The following is a 26,636-nucleotide window of genomic DNA, read 5'->3' as shown; positions in this document are numbered from 1 at the left end:
TAAAAAGTAAAGACGACAGAGATGAGAATATGATTTATTTTTGACCAATCAAGAAGCGAAATAATATTGGTACGAATTCCGTGTAATTTTCAAAACAATAACAGGAAGGAAAGTAAGAAAGTGAAAGTACAGTATTTGTTAGCAGAGAGGCAGATTTGAAATCCGACACAGGTTTGTTGTTATAATTTCTAAGTGACACAACAATTACAGGAAGGAAATAGAAAGTATAGCATTCTCATTCAGCGGAGGCAGATTTGAAATCCGACACGGATTTGCAGTTTGTAGAGGGCCTCATTTGTTTTGGTTTTTATATTTGTATCATCAGTCTTGAGTCATCAGTATCATCAGTCATGCCATTGAGCCCAGTATTTTCAATAAATCACCACAACTCTCAGAATTACCCCATTGTAATTATTTTTTTTACACAGTAAAGTAACATTCAAGCTTAATCTAACACAAAAAACTAAATTTGTGTAGATCTAAGTCTAATACTTAAATTTTTATATGATTTAAAAGAAGGAGAAGGCCAGAAGGCCACCTCTCTTCTCACCCGGAGTGAGAATAGTGCAGGCGAGTCTTGTGGCTATTCTCACCCGGTGCGCGTTCACCAAATTTTGCGTTCACCCTAAACCACAGAATTCTACACTGTGATAACAGAAAAATTGTAGAATTCTGTGCCGTGAACAAACGTTCCATTACAACTGTAGCCTACTAAAAGCGTACAATTTTGTCTGTGGGCAGTGGAGAGAGAGAGAGAAAGAGAGAGAGGAGTAGTGCGAGAATTTCCGGGCAAAACAAAATGGCGACCCGCGTAGTTGGGCTCGATTCGAAAAGTTAAATAGCCGTAGCATCTTTGTAGACAACCAAATTAATTTACTTTTGTGTTTTAACATCATTTTTTAACTTTGTTTTGGTCAATTTGATCGTCCACACCGATAGACAGTATTTAGAAAGAGACAGAGAGAGAGAGAAGAGGGGAGGAGTTGATCTTGCGAGAACTTCCGGGCGGGTGAGAATAGCCACTTTCTTAAAAAAAATTGGCACAAATTTGATTTTCCGAAAAATTTCCAGAGACATGACAGGTAGATCTAGATTGTAGATCTAGATAGATCTAGAATGAAATTCACAACAAAAATAAAAGTTCAAAGTGTTGTATTTTGATTTGTGTGCATGTGTGAGTGTTTGGTGAAAGTATAAAAGCTGGTCTGTGTGTTGATTCAGACCCATGCACTGAATTACATGAGACAGATGTACGGCACGATGTTGTGATTTCGTTGCGCGAACAACAACACCAGTACTAGTGCTAGAGATCTAGCCCTAAAACTACGACTCAGGCCGTGTTCGGGTACATATCCTGGATCCCAACTATCAGACACATCATATTCTCAGACACTAGAACTAGATCTAGTAAAACGTACAGAAGTATCGAAAACGGCGAAATTATGTGATTCTTGTTCATGCGACTTCTTCGACCGTTTCTACGACGCGACAGTCGGATTACTATCAGCTGTATAGAAATAAGCAAAGCGCGAGTTCCAGTCAGTTCAACCCCAGTTGGGGTCACTGTCCTTCACCTCCAATAACTTAAAAACTCTGGGTCCCAGAAATACGAAACGAAGTCTAAGTAGCTCAGGCTTGGCCAAACAAGGGTACGAGGCGGGTCCCGCGATCGTGTGTGATTTGTAGAGCGGAAAAAAAATTCCAAAGTTGGTCACGCAGGGCTTGTGGGAGCCGTCGCGGCGGGGGTCACGCAACTGTTGTGTGAACCGTCTGAAGTGAGTTAAATGCAAAATTGTTCGGTTAACCGATGAAATTGACCAAGCAAAATTTTCTCGACCAAGAAATCTAGATCGAGCTGAGGTCAAAAGTTATCGCCTGCGCTGTAGCAGGCATTTTTCAGCTGATGTCTGGATCTAAAAATAGCTTTGGTCTTCGCCGCTCCGTGCGGTATAAAAATAGGAGTCAAGTAGATCTAGATCTAGATCTAAAACTAGAAGATGCGTGCAAAGTTAGTTCATATGTTTAACATATTTATTTGCTCCTTTCGGTTCGGGAAAATTGGAGAATACCTGACCACTCGTATTATTGCGAGAGAATGGGGGGCTGAGGAAGGGATTGGGGTCTCCCCCCTGACAAACATTTAAAGAATAGATCTAAACTAGGCCTACCAGAGTGAGAGAGATTAAAAATTAATAAAAACGGGAAAGTCATGAATTGTTGTCGAAATATATGCAAGAGTAGTCCTATTCCGCTGGTCCTGTAGGCCTATTCTTCAATCTTACCTCCTTTCTTTTTGTTTCTTCGCTCTGTTTCCAGCCAAGATCGAGCATATTTTATGAATAGGTTAGGCAAATTCATTGTGCTGGTATTTATTCAATGTGTTATTCAATAAAAGTAAAGATCTAGGCACAGAAAAAAAAATCTGCACAGTAATACAGAATAACAAGTAGCAGATCAAAGTCGAAGTGTTGAAATTAAGTAAAAAGAGGAAAGCATTCAAATTACTAAGATTGAGAATGTGAACAAGTCTAGATCGGACGAAATATTCTGGCTTAAGAGGTCAAAATGAGAGCAGAGAGAAATGAAGAGGAACTGAAATAAATGTGCTTTTCTTTTTCATGTATAGGTGACGAAGGAAGTTTCAGAGGTAGCAGGATCCTACTGCTCTTTGGCACAGCACAATATGATTTTGTCAGCTAAGGATGCCTTAGTTTTGGCAAGGAACAGGTATTTATAAGATCAAGGCAAGACCCTCAATTAACTTTAAAAAGTAACCCCCCCCCCAGCTTTTTTTGTTGTTGCAAGTTTAGAATTTGAGTCAGAAAGGAAAGTTAAGAAAAGAATAAATTCATTTTTTTTTTGCTCTGTGTTATGAGTTAGAATAATTATGGCTTTTACGTACGTCCATTGTGTGGAGTTTCGAGTTTTTCACAACTCTTTAAATGACAGTAGTAGTTTTCTTTACTTTTCTTCATCCATGTTTACCAGATGAATTTGTTTTTAGGCCTATTTATTAAAAATAATTATTTATTAAATTCAAATCAGTTTGAAATTGATGTCATAATACTTTGACAGTAATGTAATAACGTCTGTTTTTTCTTGAAGGGACAAGCTGCCAAAGAAAGTTTTTGTGACTTTGACTGGCACAGTTACAGCACAGAGTGAAATAATAAGGTAATATGATACTTTGTGAGTTTATGAACTGAAATACAGTCAAACCTGTGTAAGACGGCCACCCATTATCAAGGAGAAAAGTGGCCGTATAAGACAGGTGGCCGTCTTTGGCAGGACTGATCAAAATGAAAAAAACAAACCCCATTTCCAATCGAAAGTAGCGGCATTATTGTTGTTTTTGTTGCATTTTGTTTGTTATTTTTATTCTGTTGCTGATTTTGTGCAAGGGTGACAATAAAACGAAATGTGTCAGACAAGGAGGACCGATTGCTATGGTAAAACAAACATATTATGGGTCGCCACCACTCGAAGAACGAGTGACGCTTCTGTCACAAGTCCATGTTGACGTCCATTGTTACTTCGTTACAGACTGGGTAAAACAGTGACCACTCATCTCACTGACGATTTGTGTTTGAGTTCTGGGCGGGGCTTATTGGTTATGAGGGATCACACGTTTCCCTCACCAACAGCTGGAAATTGGTAGCTATTGGTCAACAGTGAGGGGGGCCTACGCAACATGATGGGTTGGAGGGACTATCTAACAACAACAACAGGTGATTAGATTATGACGGCTCGCCCACAACGCCAGGGGTCAATGCACAATTAATGACAAAATGTAATGGAGTCACTAAGACGGCCGTCTAAGACAGGTGTTATTGCTTAGTGTGATAGGGGTTGTGTGTTAAAATATGGTGGCCGCGACCGCGTTGGACAGGTGCCCGTTTTACACAGTTAAATTATATAGAAAAAACGCAAGGGGGGGAAATGGAAAGTGGCCGTTTGTACAGGTGACCGTCTTATAGAGGTGGCCGTCAGGGCAGGTTCGACTGTATTTAATGAGAGCTTGTACTGGTAATACTCCTGTTAATATAACTTTTATTTATCTCTAGATTGTTCTTTGTTTCCATCATTTGTTTGAGAGACTTACAATTTCAGAAGTGTAGAGGATTTTCGGTGCATAGACGTTTGTTCCTAAACAAAAATCATTGCACTTTTTGAGGTTTGAAGTGGTTGTTTTTCATTTCTTATTTTGACATTGCCAATTGTGATTGCATATATAATATAAATTTCTTCTCTTGTGTCATATGATTCATCAAATGTTGCTCCTCCCCCACGAGTTTAATGTTGCAGGTAGCCTATAGTTACTGGGCATGCAGAGTTTAGTACTTTGTGGTCAACTGTCCGCACAGATTGGAAGCATATAAAATTTGTGTCAAAACATTTCAGTCGTTATTTAGAGTTTTGTGTTGAAAATTTGAATAGTATTCCAATTTGGGATTTGTTTTTGCAGGATGAAGCCTGGCTATCTGTTCATCATTGAAGTAGAACAAAAACTTACCATTCTTGTGAAGGTAATGTGTTTGGAGAAATGAAGACTTACCTCTTTATGATATTGTTTGTTTGCCTATCTCTTCATGCTTCTTTTTGGAAGTTTTGTAACATATTGTATATCTATAGCAGTGTTTCAGAAGTTGCGAAGTGACTGTTTGAGATTTGATTAAAAACACTTTTGTGCATCACGTACATAAAAGAGAAGTAGAAGAGATTCGTACAGACTAAGGCACCCGTGATTAATCAAATATCATCTGGGAATAAGTTTTTTTAATCACACCGCATTGTTCTTTTCACAGAAGGACAGGATAAAAATTTTAAAAAAGAGCATTAGGTTTAGTCATCGACAAAGTTATTAAAATGTGCCATTGTTAAAGGTTTTATGCTGATTTCTTAGCTTTAGGATTTGTAAGCTAATTTGTATTAATGTCTTGAAGTTTTCTAGAACGAAACACTTTCATTTGATAGTCTTTCTATTGAACAAGAAGACTAGCTTTTTGTTGCTCTAAAAACTTTGTGCCACTTATCTTAAATCCTATTTGTGTTCTTAATGAAATTATGTTGATTTCGTATAAAATGTATTTGCTATAAGAAACTTTGTGCAACTCCTATTATGCTGTTCTCAAAGCTTTAATTATGAGATTTTGAGTAATCTGCAAAATTACTAAATTTCTGTTTTCAAATACTATGCAGGAATGTGTCTCGACATGGTTTCAAGGCATCATACCTACAAAATCCTATGTTTTCAAGGACCTTCGTCTTACCACACTGAAAAAGGTATCTATCATTTTCAGGAAAAAATATGCTTTTAAAGGGTGTCTATGAATGAGAATGAATGTGAGATGAAGTTTATAAGGAGAGTAATATTTGGTCCATTTTTATTGCTTTAAAAAAATAAAGTCAAAAATATTTCTTTCCTTTTCTTTTAAAGAGGTCTAAAAAGGAGGGGAAATAGTGTTTAATTTTTGGGGTTTTTTTTTGTCTCGCAGGCATTGTGGTTGTGAATTTAAATATACAGTCAGACTTGTCTAAAATGGCCACCCATTGTCAAGGAGAAAAGTGGCCGTACAACACAGGGGGCCATCTTAGGCAGGACTGATCAAAATGCAGAAAGCAAACCATTCCTTTCTGAGGTTCAAACCAGGGCTGATTTCTGGCTGCGGACTGCTGTAAGGCTAATTCAAAAGGGTTTTTGTCTTCTTTTGAAAAGGGGGGGGAGGGGGAGGGTGTAAGAAGGTTTTTTAAATTGTTGTTGCTGTTGTTGGTTTGTTTTTTGGTAAGCTTTTTTTGTTGCTGGTTTTGTGCAAGGGTAAAATAAAATAAACATATAAGATGATGAAGACCGAGTGCCATGGTGCAACAAACACTGGGTCGCTCGCCCCCACTCAGAGAACAAGCGACGTTTCTGTCGCAAGTTCACATTTACGTCCATTGTTGCATTGGTATAGACCAGTCACCTCTCATATGATTTGTGTATGAATTGTAGGTGGGCTTATAGGTTATGTTTGATCACACGCTTCCCTCAGCAGCAGTTGAAAACTTAATGTTACTCATTGGTCAACTTGGGTAACTATTCATTGAAGGGACTAACAATAGCAACAAGTGAGTGGATTAGGACGGCCCATCCACAGCACCAGGGGCCAATTCAAAATTTTATGATAAAGCATCGCGGGCGGTGAGAGACCAAGTGGGGCCGTCTCGGGTAGATAAATTTTGCCATGGGTTGATAAAATAAGATGGCCCCAGCCAGGTTGGACAGGTGACCGTTTTACACAGTTAAATTATATAGCAAAACGCAAGGGGGGAAATGGAAAGTGTCTGTTTGTACATGGCCGTCATGGCAGGTTCGACTGTATTTGGGTGGTTTTGAGAGTAATAAAGGATGAAAATGGATCTCCATTGAACAGTGTATTTCCTTTTTTATAATTATTTATTACAACTGATGGCAAAATAATTACATGTGTATGAATTAACATGATTCTCCTTCTTTCTTGTCTTCTCTTTCTTTCATATATATGTACGTACCACACATGCCCACACCCATATGCAGACACGCACATACATTTTATCGGTAATAAATTAAGACGTTCTCCATAAATTTTTTTTTCAATAATTGCTTTTTCAGGGTGTTGCTTCTCCATGCCCTGTGTTTGCAGTACAGGGAGTAAGTTCTTTCTGTGAAGCTGACAGTGTTGAGAAATTCGACACAGTGTCACTCGAGGTAAAATTAAGTCAAAGATAAAAATATGTAGTGAGTTTTGTTTTTCACTTTTTAAGACATATGCAATGGTTTTTAAAATACATTTTGAAAAGAGGAGCTGAGAGAGTAGATTTTTTGGTGCCTTTCACCACAAATTTTGTCCTTTGCAAAGTGAGGAAAACAGTTCCCTACTTTTCACTGTTTTTGACATGGGAGAAATAGGTGGATTGATGCTATCCTTTACAAGCCAATCATCCTGATAGCTTTAGTGTAGATAATATAGGTTATGTATTGATTTGCCACATTATTCTCCTGTGAATTATTTGGACTGTCAACTGTTTCTTCCTAGAGATATTAACAAACATTCATTGATGTATTGTTTTGTTACCTAACCACCCTTAGTTTCTCATGTCATCCTCTCAATGGCTTTGCTAGATTATTATCAACAAACTGTCTTAAAGCTGTTTTCTCTGCACAGCTGAGTTGGTGATGAGGTGGCATAATCTGTTAACCTTGACTGATGTGTTGTTTTTGGCTTTTAAGTCAGGACCATGAATTATTTCCTTTTTTTGAAAAAGAATTACAAAATGTATTTCTAAGTATATCTCATTTGAAAACATCATCATCAGCAAATGGAGCCAGAAAAGTTCAGAAAATGTCAAATTACTTTAACCCTATCTGTACGTCTTGTTTTACTATCGTATCCATACGACGTGGGGAACTCTGTGCCACCACTTTCCGAAAAGGAAATTTACTTGTTAATCTGATCCGTACGCTTTGCAATGAAGTCTGTCAAAATGATTTTTTGAGAAATACTGAAAGTTTCAAAGAAATCCTTGGACTAGAAGTATTCTAAAATGTGAAGAATACAACCCTGGGGATACAATATGACCCCAGGGCATACGGATAGGGTTAAAGTCTTTTCGATTTGATTTTTGCACAGGAATGGCTTCAAGGTACATGTCCGGGGCAGCAAGTCTCTTTTGATGATCAGATTTGCAGTGATGAGCCAGAACACCTTGCTGCTGACCTTGTGAGCTACCAGGTAGTTAACATTTTGTTTTAGCTTTATACCTTCTAATGCTGAAAACTAAATTTGGAATGTTATTCTAAATTTTCTAGGCGGCTTAAATAATCGAGAAATTACATTTTCATTAGAATTGTCACCAATACTTTCATACTGCAGCATACTAATAGAAGGCACTGTTTTGCTACTGCAGAGGATAGTCTTTGTGCTGTACTGGCTTGCACTTTATGTTCTGTTATGATGGTGTATGTAGCTTATTAGGCCTGTGCTTGTCAGAAATTCCTGCTTGCGAGGAATGAATTGATTTGATGCTCAGCTCTATTTTGTAGTGTTTCGTGTCTGAGATTCTGAACATACTTTTGCTTTTGTGTCTTTGTTGTGGTGTTGGGGGCCTAGTGGTTAGGCTACTGGACTCATAATCGTGAGGTTGCAGGTTCAGAAGTTCGAGCTGCGGGCCCAACATTGTGTCCTTGGGAAAGGCACTTTACACAGATTTTTTTCACTTCACCCACGTGGGAATGAGTACCCGGCCATAGACTGAAAGATCTTGTCAGGTTGTTAATGTTTTAGCACCTATAAATGACCGTTTGCACTGTATGCTTCCTCTGGCTGGCCTGTGTTAGGAGGGCGGCAGTCTGCTGCAGGCAGACAGGTAGGAGGCAACCTTGTGTGGCCTCGTCCAGAGTACATCCAGGTTTGGTCTCGCGTTGTTCTCTATAAGTGGGCCTTGATGTGCATTCCCCCGTGAGCACTTGTACAGTGCATGCTGCAGGTCTTCAGGACTGCCAGACAGGAATCATTGGGAGTGGAGCCTATTGCATGGAGGTATGCCTGCAGGATGGCGCTCTTCATGTTGCAACTTAGCTGTGATATCACTCTTCTCTGTCAGATGGTTAGGTTTTTCTCTTTGTCCCTCTTCAGTGGTGGCTTCACTTTTCCCCCTCGGAGTCGTGCACTCGCGCTTTCTCTCACGTGTGGGTAATGATGTAATGCGAGATGCACGAGCTCGCTGAAGCGAGATCGACTGAAGTGCAGGACTGGTCGAGGCGGCCTCCCTTGTTGGCCAGGGCGTCAGCTCGGTTTTTCCCGTGGATGTCACAATGTCCCGGTGTCCATTGTATGTGTAGGTGTCTGTGGATTTCACAGCAGTGGCAGATAGTGGTCCACATTTTGTGCACCATCTCAGTTCGAACTGCAGTCACTCCGGACATTAAGTGTTGAACAAGTGACTGGGAGTCTGTGAAGATGTGGATTCTTTGAAAACGTGGTTGTTTTTCGAGCCATTGCAGCGTGCAGAGCAGGGCGGTAGTTTCAGCTCGGTAGCTGGGTCCGTATAGTCCCGCTGGCACGGATACGCATGTTTCCTCCCCAGAAGATTTGTGTCGAGACCAGTATTCTCCTCCACATAACCTATAGACGTCAGTGGCATGGCCGTCAGTGAAGATATCTAGGTCGGACGTAGGTAATCGGCGCACGGTCTCGAAAGCTGCTGCATGTCAGATATTAAGTGGATCTGTTTTTGTCGTAGACACTGCAAGTTTGAAGTTGATTGTGAGGTTGCAGGGGGTCTTCCACGGGGGAGTTGTACTCACTGGCCATAAGGGCTCTTTGATTAGATGTTCTAGTCCCACGTTATTAGAGCTCTGTCGAGCCACTTCCCTCCAACTGTTGATGGACTTTAAGCGTATTTTTGATGTTCTTTCTGTATCAAAAAGTTGAGGTTGTTTCAGAATGCTCTCAGATCTGCTGGGGTAATAGTATAGATTGTTAAGTGCATAGAGCTTGCTGTTGAGCGGGGATTTACTTCCATTTCTTGTCTGTTTTCAAGTTCTTAAGTAATTATGAAGAGATTTGCCTTTCTTCTTCTTTCCATTTCCTTGTTCTCTGTAAAAATGGTCATTGTATTCTTTTATCTTCCGTGTGACAACGTCCCTTCTATTTGTGCCAGTGCTGCTGTGCTGCTTGTGCTATAAAAGTATACGCTACAACATTATAAACTGTTGTAATCTTTTTTGAAACAAATTTCATCATGTGATGGAAGACTTACAAAAGCTGTACAATGAAGCCTATCTGTGTTTTTCACCATTAAGTACAGAGACATGTTTATAAATTCTTGAATTGACCAACTTTTCATGGTTGTCAAGCAAAAAATTAAAGTCAGCGTTTCTTGAGTTTTAATAGATAATATCTTGTGTATAAAGTTGTTCATAATATTTTGCTTTCTTTGAAGTTTGTAAACAATTTTGTTTAAGGGTCGCATTTCATCAGTTCATGATGCGAAGTATGGCATATACGGCCTGGATGACAAAATCAAGTAAGTGACAAGTTTTTATTAGTCATCTTTTAAAGTACTCAATACCAGTTGTTCAAAGTTAAAAGTGATTTCTGAAATGCAGTAAAGAACATTTTTGGAAAAAAATAAGGCTTCTCACAAAGTAGGCAAAAGAATTTGTTTTGTGTGAACATTTATTTTCCAATGACTAGTGTGAAGTGGTAGATTATGAAGTTCATTAGTTTTTTTGTTTTTTTTCACATATTGACTTGATGGGTACAGATCTCTTTGGTATAAATATCAATCTTTCGGATCATGCTAACTAGTTTTTGTTTTATAAGTGATGTAAGTGTCTTTTTCTTTAGCTCACCCACCACCCTTCAATACAGGATTTGCAAGGATACCATTCACTGTTTTAAAAAGGCAAAACTTGAAAAAGTTCATTTGGTAATGTTCTATGAAGTGGATGTGTTTGCTTTTAAAAGAGTTTCAAAAATTTCTTTTCAATACCAGATTGGTCTTGTACACAATCACCAACCGGCACATTGGGTGTGAACTGGTACTGAACGATGAAGTCACAATTTACAACGCACATCTGATCAAGGTTGGTGGTCATAGTTACTTATCATTGTTTTCCTCTATCTGACACTTTAAGGTGTGGCCATTCTCTATGTTTCTAGGCAAATGTGAGCAGATAAAGAAAATGTCGAGAACCTTTCACAACTGAATGAAATGAACAATCCTGGAATGCTAACAGAGAACATGCGCTTAAATATGGATTGACTGGTTTTAGGAATAATTTTCTGTGTTCTACTCGTTCCCTTTGTCTATGTTCATCCGCTGATATTAAGTATGGCAATACCTCTACACTTGAACCAAGCATGGCTTGATGAGAGATTTACAGCAAAATGCAAAGTGCAAGAGACCTGAATGAAAGACAATAGTTTTCTTTACCAACTATTGTAGGTGTCAGAAAAAGAATGTAGACAATTTTAAAAAGTGTGCGATTTCTGAAAGACAATCACTTATAAAATTCTCTTTCATTTAGCACATGCTGATCTGTTAATGCTTTGATATTTTCAGTATGTGTGATGTGTAGTCCTGTTATGTTCCAGCAGAGGAAACACTCTCCCTCCTAAATGATCTAGACTGTTTCAGTTGGGTGTAAATGTTTACCATTACTCCCCCCCCCTCCCCCCTCCCCTGAGTAAGTTTCCTTCTCTTGAATGGATTAGTTACATTATCCTCATCTGTCTATTTGTCTGGGGATGTGATTAGTTTTATATCTAAAACCCCCAGAAATTTTCTGCATAGGAGATATTGTGAGCAAAAGTTTTTTTTATATACTCTATTACTTCACTAGGAACGTCATCAAATCACCTTGGTATGTTGTGTCAAAAGCTGCATAAAAATCAACAGTTTGTCCAGTGGATCTTCCCACTCTGACCAAGAGACAAGCAGAAAGGTAAGATGCAACATTGATGTTGTACTTGGTAAACATATATAGCTATATACTCTGTTCCTGATTTCAACCAAATTTTTAAACTTGTTTAAGTTGAAATTCCATAAAGTTGGGAGGAGATGAGTTTTAGACAGATTTATATCAAGCAAGCTGACTACGAACATATTTTTCGCACTTTCTTTAGTAAAAATGATTCTTGCCAAACAAAGATCATTTATGTTTCAAAACTTTGTTGACCCTTTTTGGAAATTGGTGTAACAATAAGGTCCAACCTTGAAGTCACCATGTATAATGCATCATTTTTTTTGCTTTACAAACGGCTCATCTATTCTCTTTGTCTTTAGGATCCAATGAAAGAAGACAAATCGACCAAAAGCTATGACCTGACAGTATTTAGTTTAAATTTGAAAGAGACTGATACAGTAGCGCAGTTGAAGAAGGAACTCAGTCGAAAGGGCAGGTAAGGTGCAACATTTTATTTTGAAATAGTATATTATAATTAAAATGGGATTTTAATTTTTTTGTACAGTTTTTTTCAAATAGTAGATAAACTTTATTTTTCTCATTCCATTTCTCTCTAACAGTGCTCTGATGCTGATTGATAGTTCTTACCAAAGAAAGTGTGTTATTTATAGGAGCGGTACCAACAGTCTCTGTGTTCTTGCTGGAAGATATTTTTGGGAGAGTTTTAGAGGCGCGTCAGTGATAGGTCAAACAGAAATAAAGATACTAGGTTTTCTTAGACTATCAAATTAATTATAGGACTTGAGGCATGTAGACAGGCTATAGCCCTTGCAATCTTCTAGATATAGTATGAGAGGTGTACACCTATAAGAAATTTTGTGGATAATAAAACATATTTTTTTCAGTTTTCACAATGGTATATTCAGCTCTCTTGTGATTTCTTTACTCTTTTATCTTAGGTGCACTGATTCACAAGACAAGATTATTTCATGTTTCTTGAGAAGTGATCTCTGCCCTGGTGTACAAGAAGACAGGTTCACACCTTTAGATATTTTTATTCAGCAACATGACGTGGCATGTCCCTTTTTACCATCAAAGGTATTGAATTAAGTTCTTAAAAATAGACTTATCAATGCATCTTTGTTCTTTGAAGATTCCTTTTGCATTTGCATTACCAAAATCCATTAAGGAGTCCTTATATCAATGGTTAGGTTTTTTGTGAATGGAGATTCATAAAGATTTGAGGTGATGTCAGTGGGACAGTTTTTAGATAATGGGTTGACCTTGAATATGGCATTTCTACCCTTGTTAAGAAACAATATGTTGTATAGGATGAGCTTAAAATTGTTTTCCTTCATGCAGCATTTATGATAGCTCTGAGTTTTGTGATAGAGATACAAATCGCCATTCTTTCCTTAGTTGTGGTTCAAACAGTTTTTGGTATTTTGACACAACATCGTCCTAGCTTAAGCTAGGTTTTAATTCTGAAGCCTTATGACACTTGACTGTGAAAAATTTGATTCGCACATTGTCAACCACCTGTCTTCCTTTTCACCTGTCTCTTACACCTCTGTATTTTTCCTGCAAGTTTCATTTAGTCTCACTGTGTGTCACATTAGATTGTGTTGTTGGAAACTGTTGTAACCCATGTTCTTGCTCATCATCCAGGCTCATTTTATCACTAGTCCTTTGTTATGACTGTGAGTAAGTTCTGTGTTTCTGCCAAAACCTTAGTGCAGTTTTTGTTTAACAAAAGAGCATAGCAAAATCATTAGCTTCATTTACATATAGGTTGATGAGCCTCTCAGCTGAAAAAGCTCTTTACGTTAATTGTTTTGTTAGGTCCAAGTTTTTAGGGAAATTTACTCAAAGAAAATATTGAGACAAAATGAAAATTGTAGAGTCTGTTGGAGGAATTCTACTTTTTGAGTTACTCATGTTGTAATTGTGTGCTCTGCTATATAGACAAAGCTGTGGGGACCATTGAAATGGATGGGCAAAAAAATGAGTGATGTCTGGGTTTTTTTTTTAACCTTAAAGTCATTGTTGCTGCATTTGTTTTCACTTTCCTGCTTTCAATGATTTCATACAGAAGGATCTATACAGGCTTCCAGAGATCTTGGAGCTTGCTAGTGAAGTGGAAAAGATAAGTACCCAGAGAAAGTATCTTGCACCTGAAGAAAGCAGCAGCAAAAAATCTTCACATTTGAGAGATACTGCCTCGGTTAGCAGAGTTCACAGTTATGAAGAAAATGAGGTAACTTTTTAAGGTCAAAATAAATTTTAGTTTGTGTATTGCCTTGATGTCATTTTTGAAAGAAACTTTTAACTTATTTTAACCCCTTGACCTATGAGGTTGTATCTATATACAGACTTTTGGACGGAAACGAGGGGTTCTATAACTGAACACAAAATGAGGTGTGTTGTTTATCTTATGTACATCGTGCTGTGAGACGGTCAGACCCGGCTTGTAAACTCGGAACGCTTGTCTTAAGACATTACACTCATTTACATTGTTATGGCTTATTCTACCCGTCTATGGATAAAACCATCTCTTTCTTTCTCTTTTTATTGATATAGTTTGACAAGAAGTGTGAGCTTTATTACCGATAAAACAAAGTGAGGTGTGTTGTCTTTCTCACACACACCATGTGAGACAAAGCCAACGCGTAGAATCGGAGTGATTGTTCGTCTTAGTATTTTCCAATTGTTTACATTGTTATGGCTTGAGCTATGCAGGTCTTGTCAATGAATGAGTTCATCTCATCATTTATCTTTTATTGGCATCAATTTTAGCGATCTGTCTCTCATAATAAGCGAACAACTGCCGGTTAAAGATTGTGACCTGTGACATCTTGCGCACATTAGAATTTTCTCTAGCATGTTGGGTGCATTTTTGTTCTTCTGTTTTTTTTGTTATCTTTGGTACCAGCAAGTTCAGGGCTTGGGAGTTGAGAAAGCACTTTATTTCTTTTTTGAGTTAGGCAAGTGCATTTTATTTTTTATGAGGTTTACATTCAACTATTTTTTGTACGCGCCTCTTCTTTTGCATTGTCAAAAGCTTGTGGTTTTTTTATAGTTATCTTGGAATCTAAGGTCTGATTTTTTTTAGTGCAGGAAATTTTTTTGCTTTTTGTAGTTGTGTCTTTAGTTATTACAATTTAATAATATTGGTGAATGAAAGCAGATATTTAAGTGTCTGTACTTGAGATATACTCCCTTCTGTAATATTTTGACTAGTGTAAACAGTTGATAAGAATTGTTCAGTCTTGTTTTATTAATAGAAATAAGTTTGTCAGACCAGACTTTGGCAATGCCAGATCATTGTTTCTGTTTTAAGAAAATACTCATAGTTTCCTTTTCTCTTGATTTCTGTCATCCTCAGGTTTTCTTTGGCTCAATATCTGGCTCTGCCTCAGGACCTGCATTGTTCAGCGATGGTCACAAGTCTCTGCCCGTCGTTCTCCTACTTCAAAATGTTCTTAGGGATACTCAGAGTGCTGTGAAAGACTTGTCCACGGACAGTTGGAATCAAGTGAACATTGAGGGGCACTTAGGGAAGATACACACATGCTCACATAGGTGCTATCTGTCTCTTGAACCTAAAAATATGATCAGATGTCCCATTCTCAGTTCAGGCATAGCTGGAAAACTGATATGTGTGAAAAACTGTATTCTTGTGGTGGAAGAACCTGGGGGGACCTTCGTAAATCCGGCACATGCCAGAGGACAGGAAGGCAAACCTTCCTCTTTTGTGTACATCGCCTTTTGTTTGTTGGACTGTGCTTTGGTGGAAAAGATGTCGGAGAACATTGCAGAGAAAAAATGGTTACCTCTACAGTCCAAAGAAGCAGCCCTGTCAGAATGGCTCTTTGAGGAGGAGAACTCTGTTTCATGTGTTCTGTATGTGTCAAAGAAATTGCCATTAGTAGTGGATGAAGAGAGAAAGGGTAATAGAGAACAGTTTGTTTTCAAACTAGAAGGCTGTTTGTTTAAACCTGTGACTGGTAAGAGGAAACTAGAAGCGTCTTCTGATAAAAAAGTCGCCCTTTCTGCTCAGAGGTCTGTCACATTTTGTCTCTCAAAGAAGGCTTCACGGTGGCATAGTTTTATCTCTTCTGGAGAGATGTATAGACTTTCTGCTCCTAAATCTCAAAATGGAAACTGTGCAGATTTTCAATCCACCTTTTTAAGTAAGGAACATGAAAAAGGAATGCGTATGCACAATGTGACATTGGAAATTGCAGTTTCCTCAGCAGTTAACCTGGTCAGGATCAACCCAGGATCCTGGCACTTGGACAAAAGTGTTATGAAGTTTCCAGAATTTGCAACGGTTTCGCAGGTTCAGGTTGGGTAAGTATAGTGTGTGTTTGGGAGAGGACTTACATGTGACTCCTGTGTACTGAAACAAATGATTATAAGTTTTTAAGTATACATTCGAATCTTCCCTAATGACCACCTGTCCAAGACAACCACTGTACAAACGACCACTTCCCACTCCCCTATTTGTAATTTTTCTGTATCACAGTGACACTTTCCAAGAGAACCACCTGTCTAAGACGGACCACTTTTTTCCTTGACAATGGCTAGTCGTCATGAAAAGGTTTGACTATATTTGTAGTAATAAAATCATACTTATTGCTGATTAGGTCCTTTGTCTTTTTCCTTTTTTTTTTTTGATGACAACTACAGGATGTAAAAATGGAAGTTCTCTGTGACAGGTTTGTTAGGAAACAGAAAGATCTCACATCTCATTGTTTACAGGAAACAAAAGGTGTGGTCATCCTTTGACTACTGTTGGCACGTTTGGCAGTCTTGTAACTTCTATAAAGTTGATGTTATCACTTTAAGAACTCTTCTTGGTTGATCTGACTCCGTGCTTTTTCTCTTGTAGTTTTGCTCTACAGTTGTTCTGTATGTTATTGTTGCTTATTCTTTTCTGTGATCCCTTTGGTACCTGAGGGATCACAGCTTTCGACTGTTCTTCTGAAATTCTCAAAATTGGCTCTTTCTTTCTCCTCTCCTTGCTAGTTTGCATTATATTGCAAAAAAAAAAAAGCTGGCAAAAGATTGATAACTATGTCTACTATTTTGCGCAAAAGCCTATATATGTTTAAAGTATACAGGAAGATCTTAAAATGGGGTTTTGATCCTCTTTTAAGGTCTTTGGAATATCTTGTATTCTTCATAGCAGTAAATAATTTGTGGGGGCTCTCGTGGCCTAGAGGTTAAGGTGTTGGCCTCTCATTCAAAGGTCCCGGGTAGCGACCGAAAAATTTTATTCTCTAAATTTGTCTCCTTTCACCTCATTTCCGGCTCTCTGGCAATGTTCTGTCATCTACATTCGTCTCCTCTTTCTACCCCCACCCCCTCACCTCCTTTGCCCCTTCCTCTGGGCTCCTGATTCTTTCTGCAGCCTTTCTACTGCTACTCCTTCGCTTCTTCTTACTGCTGTCTTTCAGCCACACCCCTGATCTTCTGGTAGGAAAGATCTACACCTAGCCTTCTCGGACATGGGCGAAAAATCTCGGAGGGCCCGTGTGCAAGTTGCGCTCGTTAAAGATCCCTTGGTGGTCTACAATCGATTAGAGTAGGCTTCGGCCGCCTCCAGGGCAAAATTCAAAATTTCCTACCAGCTGAAAATATTAGGTGTGTCCCGTGCGCTCATGTGACCATATGCAGTTGCGAGCGCCGTAAAACACTTACAAAAACAAAAAACAAAATAATTTGTTCCGTCCATATATGTCAGAGTGCTATAGTGATAGTCTAGTTACATATTTTAGTATGTTGCCTATGTTTTAATTGATTTTGTTCTTAAAGTGTGAGAATATAAATAGTTTCTTTGTAGTGATTGCCTTCCATGCGAAAGTAATCGAGTCAGTTCCTGGTTTGTGTGAGCATTGTCTGTGAATTAATGGGGTTTTTCTTATTTGTTTTTCATCCCTGATTCCAGAGTTGATGGCATTAAGTACCTAGCGTTCTGGGATATGGATGAAATATATGCTGGGCATGTTGAAAACTTCTCTTCAGTTGGATTTAAAGGAAAAGCAAATCTGACCTTGCTGGCTGCTTGGAAAAAATTCTCAATCTGTACTCAAAACGGAAGAAACTCTGGAAACATAAAAGATTAAGAGTATCTCCCAAGACAGAACACGGCTACCTGAAAGGCAAGGACACTATGTTGTAGCAGGGAAAATGTCTGTTTATGTAAAGATAAGTTGTGCTGAGGGAAGAGGAACCTATTTTTCACTACCCCTGAGGTCTTACATAGCAATGAAGATAAAGTTACATCCTCTCCACAGATTCCCACAGTCTGTTGTGTCATTTCTAGGAGTGATAATCAAGAAAGAATACATTGACCCTGGTTTTCAAGGTACAATATTTAACTTTCTCCAATTGTCACAATGATGTGCTTAGAAGAAGAAATGATAGAGGTCTTCGTTTTTTTCTTTCCGTTATTCCTTTCAACTATTTTGGTTTCATTCTAATTAATGATCACATGATTGAAGTCAGTTTGCAAAGTGCTGGACTTGTTTGTGCAGTGCAGGTTCAAATTAATTAATGAACATAGGATATTTTGGAGAGTTTAAAGGTTCCATACCCCTTACCATGAGAGAAGGATGTTCCATCTTTTAACTTTAAGATACTGAAATCTTTTACAATAGTCATATGCTGTGTTAAACAGCATGCATTACTTTTTGTTTCAAAGTTTTTTTCACACTTACATCACCAGGTATCCAATCATTTGTCTTCTGAATGCATTTGAATTTCAATTCTCTGTCAACAGAGCTTTGGATGTATCTTTGTCATAAGTGACACATTATCTCTTTAATGCATTGCAGTATGAAACTCAATTGTAAATGGACATTTGATTCTTTTACCGATTGATGCCAACATCCAATGAGCTTAGCATTAGCAGACAGGTGTCAAGTGTGGCTGTAATGTTTTCTGTGATAGCAAAGCAAGAGGAAAAATAACAGTTTATGAATCTGTAAATAAAAAAGTTGGAAAAAAAATGGAAACTTTATGGTGCGGATTTTACTCCAATGTTATTTCAAATGGATACTGCATTCTTTGATAATGCTATTTAAAACTATTATTTAATGTTCAGATTGTCTCCTTTTTTATTCTTTCTTAGATTTCAATGGCCCTGTCATAAAAAATGTCAAACTTGAGATAGTAGGCATTGACCTGAGATGTGATGGAACAAGTGGGGATGCTTCGCCTTTGAGTATCTATGTTGATGGCTGGAGAAAACCGTACATTGTTGGCCTTGTACCAGGTTTGGCAAATGGTTCTGTGCTTTTTTAGCATCCAAAGTTCTGATCACTTCGTGGCTTATTTTTATTTTGTTTCTTTAAGATTTTCTCTTGATGATATGTACTTTTGATACTGAATAACATTTTGTTTATGCATCAACTGGTATAAATGTTTTTCTGATATACTTTGTTCCTTGTTGGTCTGATTACAATTTACAATGTCAATTTCATTGTCTCCATCTTCATCCTTCTTGTCTTCCTACCCTGTTTTTTTTTCTAATTGTCATCATCATTGTGGTCATGGTTGATGTTATCATCATCATCATCATCATCATCATCATCATCATCATCATCATCATCATCATCATCATCATCATCATCACCGTCATCAGTGTTGAAAAGATGTAGAAAAATGAGACCTGAGTAGTTTAGTGATTTAAGTGCTCTCAGGAATGCCAGAAAAAGGAAAAGTCTATGTAATGTCACGTTTTGATATTTTTACAGGAGCTGTGGTTGAATTCATCCATCTTCAACGAAAAGTTTCAAAGAAAACAGGGAATGCATACTGTCGATTCCAAGATGTTTCGACTTTTAAAGTCATCACAATGCTGGACACTCCCATTATTGAGAGGTTAGCACTGTAGTTTTGTGGTGTTGTGCTATTTAGTTATATTATGGGGGGGGTCTCTTGATGTGGTTTTGTCCTTTTACTTCTTTTTAGTGTTGCTACTATATTTTCCCTTGTTTGGAAAGTTTGTTTTAAAATATAGCAAGGAGTTTTAAGACTTCTTAAGTGTGCTTAATGAGTTGAGGAGGGGAGATCAATCCATAATCTTCCAACTTAGAACACAACATGTACCCCTCAACCAACATCTCAACCGAATTGGAGTAAAGCAGTCTGCTGCCTGCCCACTATGTGACTACCCCTCAGAGACAGTGGAACATCATCTGTTTTTCTGTTGAAAACTAACTGATTTAAGGGGTTGTTTTCTTCCCAAGCTACCCCACACATCTAATTGCCTCTACTCCTTAAGACAACAATTAGAACAAACATGCAACTATTACCGAATGGCATCATGCAGAAGAGTTAACGCTCAGATGCTACTGGATCGCTAACAACAACAACAACAAGTGTGCTTTTACTACTAGTCTTTCCTTGCTTTTCTCTTATACTTCTTGCTTTTGCAAAATTTTGTGTTAAAAGTGGAAAGACAAATGTAAAAAAAAAATGCATTCTCTCTTTTTTCAGAGGATAATTGATTCCTTTTATCACATTTCTGCACAGAATTTTAAGTTCTTTAGAACACAGTTGGGAAGATTGCTTTGATACTGCTTCAAGAGAGCTCCTCATCAATTTGTGGACTGGTGACGTTCAAGATAAAAAAGCTGGACAGGAATGGCTCATTCAATGCCACATCGGCTTTGTGTTCAAACTGTCTATCAAGTGTGTGTGCCGTCGGTGCAAGGGCGTGTTCCACAGTGGCATGTGTCAGAGCCGAGGGTGTGGGAACGTGTCCATGTCCGAAATCGTTGCCAATGCAAGGTGAGAATACTAGAGTGCTACTGGTCTACATGCACAGAACATATGGAGACTTTGTGTTGTTGTCTAGTGTTGCATATTTTAGAAGGGATTTGTAATTAGTGGTCTTTCTTTTCGTCTTCCTCCTTGAGGTTTTGATCAAACCTTTGTTTGCAGCCAGGTTTTAATGCTGTGTCCGTCTATTATACTTTCTTCAATAGGTTATTTCAGTTTTTAGAAATGGAGAATGCAGACGATGCTTGCAATTTAAAAAAATTGAAATGGTTTTCAAAAGTGCCTAGATGTTTAATATGTAGGCACCACTGGTAGTTAGTGATTCTCAATGAATTTTGATAGCAAGTAAAAATAATGATGGCTTCCCTTCTCGACTTCAACATGTCTCAGTCTGTGCAGCGCATATCCTGTCATGCATGACATGACCATTTATGTGTTGATGTACTTACTCTCTGCACCAAAAATATGTTTTAGCCAAATTCAATTCCAGTGTTTTAGTGGATGACGGATCATGCCAGGCCTGTGTCAAACTGTGGAGCGTGGACCACGTTCGCCAGCTTCTCACACTGACAGAGTCCCAGTGGAGTGACGTTGTGGCTGGGGTGGAAGCTCAGGGAGAGATTTTACTCACAAATGTATGTAAAATGTTACAGTGCTCTCATCTGACTTTTATGCTGATTGAAATTATCTGATTTGATTGTGTTTCATTCTTCTTGTTCTTGTTCATGGGTGGTTGGCGGGTGCTCTGGTGTGATTTGCTCCTTCTTTCCTATCAAATGCCTACGGTCCTTATCTTTCCTCTTTCTTTTCTTATTATGTTATCCTGTAGTAACACGTCCAATCTTTGGCACTTATATGTGCCCTTTTGTGTTGCAATTACCACAAAACTCTTACTAAAATTAAAACCAAACCAAACTTATTCTTTTTCTTGTTTTTGTTCTTTTTCTTCTCCACTCTTCCTCCTCCTACTTGTCCTCCTCCCTGCTGATTTGATATATGAAGATTTTAAATCACATGTAAACCTAAATTAATTTTTTTTTTCAGAACAATCAGTGGAGCTGTCTGTCTGCCATTGAGCATTTCTTATGCCAGCTTGTCAGGAGTCTGCTTGTCTTGCGTCCTTGTCTTATGGTGGTGAAGCGAAGTGAACACTCTCCAAATGCTGCAAGTGTTAATGCCATGCCAGTCCAAGGTTAGTATTAACAAAAACATAAAATATTTTTGGTTGAAGAATTTTAGTGTGAATACAGTAGTATTTGTGTATGTGGAAGGGGGGGTGTGTTATATATATAGATCTATACCAGTTGTATTGCTGAGATTTAAAAAAAGGGAATTAGTAGATATTTTGATATTGTTAATAATGTTAACTGCAGATTTGCCAATTTAATCAATAATAAATTCGTCAACATCTGAGAGGCTATTTGGTGAGGAGGAGGATTACACCTTACTTTTGTTGTTAAAGAAACCCTAATAAAATGCAGGGCCTACCTTTCAAACTGAAAAATGAATTTTTCATCAATAGTATTCATTTAGTACTTTTACTTTTTGTTCATTTATTTTGTTTGGCTTTAGGTTCTCGTCGTTCCCGTAGACTATTGGTTCTTTTCTGAGCCAGTATATGTCTTTATCTTGCAGAATTTATTAGGTCAATATATTCTGCTCTTTTCGTAGTAAGTATGTTTAAATGAGAGGGGTTCCTCATGTTAAGGGTTCCTCGCTTTTCTCCTCTTTCTTTCAACCCTCCCACCTCAGCAGAGCGAGATTCATGCTTTTGTTCCCTGTTAGTGGCTGGGATTCAGGGTATGTAATAACCTGTGAAACCTCCCCCAAAATTTATCCACAAACCATTCTTACGCATATCAGAGATTGAACTTGGTAAGTTGATGATGGGTAAGCACCTACTGCTCGACATACAAAGCAACATTTTCCTTTTCTAAAAGCAACATTTTTTTATAGCTTTGTAGAACTGCTTTCCATATTTGGGCATGCAAAACTTTTTTTGTTTTGAGATGTCAAGCAGCATGTTTCCTTTCTCTCTCTACAGACTTCCAGAAGAAAGAGGTGAAAATAGGTTATGGTTCCTGCATGACACTGACATCTCCATTGCAGTTTGTGAACTGTGTCGGAATCAGAGACATTTGTTGACAGATCAGTGGGTTTGGACAATGACACTTTGTGAGTGAGTTGTGCTGACGATGGAGATTTTAAAAAATGTTGACAAGTGGGTTAATATTTTTAGGAAGACTGTAATTCGTAATTTAGAGACCATGTATTGGTGGGTGTATGTACAAAGGCTGCCTCTTTATATATATATATATCTACGAGAGAACCTGTACTTATTTGTCGGTTTGCCCATTCCCTGTTTGTTTTTGTAGCATTTAATTTTTAATTTCATATTTATATTTTACTTTTAGTCTGGTATATTGCCTTACTTAATGGAAGATTGATCAGCGATAGAAGTGCTATGTTTCTAAGCTTTGACTTGTCTTATGCATATATGTCAACACTGCGACATGTGTCTTTCAATGTGTCTCCCATTATTCTGTAACAATGACCTTGATGGGACTGGGGTGTACAGACAGGTCTGTGCCTTGAAATAAACAAATAAGCGAATGATGAACATTTAAATGGTGCTCACTATATGCATTTATTGAGTCCAAACCTGCTATGTATCTAATACAGATTTGCACAGTTTGCTATTTGATTGCCTAGAGTGTAAGTGCACTTAATTTTTTCTTATCCACCCTGGCAAACCAATAAATGAAATGTTTTGTGAGGTGAATGGACTAGTTTTGATACACTGAAATTTTGCTCGAGGCTGCTACTGGTACCGGGCACAGTTTATGCCAGTTTTCCCAACATTTATTGATATGATTTTGTGCTGTTACTTTTGTTTGCTGGATTAATGTATGAGGTTTATGAAGCATGGAATTTCCATGTAGCTTGTGCATTTCCTCTTGCAAATCCTCCTTTTGACACTGTCTGACCTTGAGTCTTTCTTCTGTCCTGAACAAATGTCAGGAAAATGTTTGAATCTTTGAATGGAGAAAAATGTTAAAAACGGTGGTTGTGATTGTATACCTGAGTCTTTCATTTAAAGTTGATGATATTTTTATTATTATAAGAATGGTCACATTTGCAGATATTGATTTGTTGGATTCGATTTTGTGTCTTTCAAGCTTGACGAGATGTCATATATTGCAGTTATTGCCCTTATATCTGTTCAGAAATGTTCAGCATTTACTTGCTTTTGTAGCTGTAGTCTTTGACAAAGCTACACATTTGCTCCCCCTAGAACTTCAGGATTAAAGTTGAAGGATGAAAAAGGAATGCAAGTGAAGTTTGAGAAATAGAAAACATTTTGTTATCAAAATAAGGTAACATTTAGAGAGTTTTCCTCAAGTAAAGTGGGTGTAAGTGAGAAGTTGCTCAAGGAATTATTGAATGATGATGGAATAATTTACCAGGTCTTTAGGTAGTAATAGATTACTAAATGTGTTGATACTGATTATGTGTTAGGGTTTTGTAAAGTCATTGAACTTCTGTCATCCTGGTTATTGTTCTAGAAATGTGAGAAAAAGTTTGTCAAAGTTTTATTTTATACTCATTTATAATTGTTAGAAATGACAATGTCCTGTGAAATTGTAAAGACAATATTTATAACTTTGTTTTTTTTTATGGTACACCTTTATCTCCTATTTAGGTTCTCCAGTCTAGTCACTGTTAGTTACAAACTTGACACAGATGCAACTGGTTTGGAGTTAAACCTGTTTGGAATTAGCATTTTTTAAAAATAGGAAAATGACCCTTTCTCAGACCACAAGAGACTAAAGTAAGCACACAAAATTGCTTGAAGGGCAGATAAAACTGGACCCCTACTTGATATTGAACAGTATTGTATGTTGTGTGTAAAGCCTATTTCTGACGCTTGTTGAGGTGGAGCTTCTTCCACCTTATTTTGCTCACAGTTAACACGGAGCCCAACATGGACCTTAGACAAAGCTTATAAAAGTCTTGGTCTTTTAAGATATTTTATTTTTTTAGGTAAAGTGAACTTCATCTTTACTAATTTTACGCAACTGTAAACTAGTCAGGTATATAGAACAGATATCATTGAAACAATTTGCCAAACAAAAGGAAATGTAAAAGTCTAAGGTGATTATTAGTTTGAATTTTTGAGATTGGTGAGGGCCTTGGAAAAGATTCCTTTAAAGACACCTCCAAAAGTGTCTTCAACTTCATGTCATGTTGTTTTGTGGCAGCAGTGTAATGATAGCAGAAAACTACAAGCAAACACTGTTGTTTTGTACAGTAGTTGGAAGTGTATATCAAAGCTGGGACTACCCCCCACAAGGGCGGTGCTACTGACTGAAGCTGTCTTTAGGCCATTCCCAAAGGGGGGATATATTATTAACATGTTCTTATGCACAGTACAATTGTAAATAGGCTGATTTATCAATGTCATGCTCGTACTGTGCCAGAACGACATAGGGGGAACTGCTGCCTTTTCTTTCCTCATTCTTACTATCATCATTTTACCTCTACTTCTTTTGGATGTTTGTCTCTTTCTTGTGAACTGCTATTTCCGGGGTGCTTTAATAGTTGTAAAGCGCATAGAGCATGCTCTTGAGCGTGGATATTCGCTATATAAATGCAATTATTATTATTATTATTATAGTCGACACCATAATAAAAAGAAGAAGATGGAGATGGATTGGACATGTTCTGAGAAGAGAACCAGACTCTATTGTGAAGACTGCCCTCAACTGGACACCCGAAGGAAATCGCAAGAGGGGCAGACCCAATGTGACCTGGAGACACACAGTAGAGTCTGAAATGAAGTCCTTGAATCATTCATGGAGGACATTGACCAAGATGGCCCAAAACAGAGAGAGCTGGAGATCCTTTGTTGCTGCCCTAAACGCCAGATGGCATAACGGGTAGTAAGTAAGTAAGTTTGAATGTCGAAGCAGACTTTGTGCTGTTGAGGCTAGAGAAGTGAGCGGAATAAGCCTGATACCCTGTTTGGACTGCTCTGTTGACAACCACCCCTTGGCGCTCATATATGACCTTATGCAGTTGCGAGTGCCGTAAAACCTTACTAAAACTAACTAAAAAGCAGGGAGCACAGTGGCCTGACAAGCCTAGAAATCAGCGCTACTTTTTTTCCCTTTTCTATCCTTGTCTGACTAATAATAGATGTGTTACTTTTTTTGTCCGGCTGTGATGTATATAGTATTAAAAGGAATTGAAATTTCTGCCTCAGAAATCATCAATAATAAAAGGATAGAGCACAAATACAGGTAAATAATTTAGAAAGTTTATTATTTTAAATTTGATATGTTCACACACTTTGTTTGTATTCACCTTATATAGTAATGTGTTTAGCACACCTTTTCATGATTCTCCTATTTCCACAAAATCATGCACAAACTTTTGTGGCAGTTCCAGAAAAATTTTCATGTGCTTCTATTTTTTTTGGTACATTGTAATGTCTTCAGTTAAGATTGAGATACATAACCGTTGGTGCTGTGCTACTGACTGAAGTGTCTTTTGGCCATTCCCAAAGGGGAACATTAACATGATCTTATGCACATTAAAATTGTAAATGAACTTATTCATCAATGTCATACTTGTAACTGTGCCTGAACTGCAACAGGGAATTGTTGCTTTTTCTTTCCTAATCCTTACTATCCTCATTTTTCTTCTACTTCTTTTGTATGTTTGTCACACTCTTGTGACCTTCTATTTCAGGGATGCCTTGATAGTCGAAGCTGACTTTTTGCTGTTGAAGCTAGAGAGGTGAGCACAGTAAGCCTGATTCCCTGAGAAGACTTCTCTGTTGACATCCACCCGTTGGTGCTCATGTGACGGTACGCAGTTGCGAGCGCCGTAAAAACTACTAAAACAAAAAAACAATGAGATACATAATTTATTAAATATACCTGTAGATGCTTTGGAATAAATGCTTTTAAAGTTTTTTTTGGACATCCAATTTTTGTGTCTTTTTTTCCAATGTACTCATGAATATTTTGTATCTATCATTTGTGCTTTATATTGTTTATTGCTGGATTTCTGTTCTTAAGTATCAGTAAAAATCCTTCATTTTTGGGCAGAGAGGATTATAGGTGAAGTATGAAAAAATAGTTATGCACGAAGTTTGTGTATACACCTCATCTGGATGCAAAAGATACATTCCTTGCCTTCTAGCTTTCATAAAGACCTCTACCCATTTAACCATTTCAGTGTCTAATAAATTACTCCTTATTAATTTTTATCAGCAATCCTGATGTTGTTGTGTACAGTTTTATTTTGTTTGGTGTTGCTTTCAACAGGAGTTACTCGATTGCGCATCGGACACACGGCCCTGACCCACAAATACCTACTACAGGGAGAGGAGAAGCCGTTCTGT

At 37.8% G+C, this 26,636-nt stretch overlaps 1 protein-coding gene across 1 annotated transcript; it reads left to right on the top strand.

The window, feature by feature from the left end:
- Positions 1–108: 108 nt before the first annotated feature.
- Positions 109–24,646, top strand: LOC101847156. Its single transcript, XM_005088868.3, has 21 exons — positions 109–171; positions 2,627–2,727; positions 3,106–3,174; positions 4,466–4,526; positions 5,200–5,283; positions 6,632–6,727; positions 7,650–7,751; positions 9,986–10,047; positions 10,519–10,609; positions 11,369–11,470; positions 11,812–11,927; positions 12,391–12,529; positions 13,524–13,688; positions 14,817–15,784; positions 17,734–17,804; positions 18,570–18,713; positions 19,195–19,321; positions 19,976–20,233; positions 20,715–20,859; positions 21,269–21,416; positions 22,269–24,646. Exons 2-21 carry the CDS (start codon positions 2,684–2,686, stop codon positions 22,367–22,369), a joined length of 3,093 nt encoding a protein of 1,030 aa, XP_005088925.1. The 5' UTR covers positions 109–171; positions 2,627–2,683; the 3' UTR covers positions 22,370–24,646.
- Positions 24,647–26,636: the final 1,990 nt, after the last annotated feature.

This window comes from Aplysia californica, unplaced genomic scaffold, assembly GCF_000002075.1.
Source record: "Aplysia californica isolate F4 #8 unplaced genomic scaffold, AplCal3.0 scaffold00001, whole genome shotgun sequence".
Classification (NCBI taxonomy): domain Eukaryota; kingdom Metazoa; phylum Mollusca; class Gastropoda; order Aplysiida; family Aplysiidae; genus Aplysia; species Aplysia californica.
This window is presented reverse-complemented; position numbering and strand designations above follow the sequence as displayed.

Excerpts from the sequence above, each read along its gene's own strand:
- LOC101847156 (XM_005088868.3), top strand. The coding sequence starts at position 2,684 with ATGATTTTGTCAGCTAAGGATGCCTTAGTTTTGGCAAGGAACAG. Across the intron at positions 4,527-5,199 it reads AACTTACCATTCTTGTGAAG|GAATGTGTCTCGACATGGTT; the intron begins GTAATGTGTTTG and ends AATACTATGCAG. Across the intron at positions 12,530-13,523 it reads GTCCCTTTTTACCATCAAAG|AAGGATCTATACAGGCTTCC; the intron begins GTATTGAATTAA and ends GATTTCATACAG.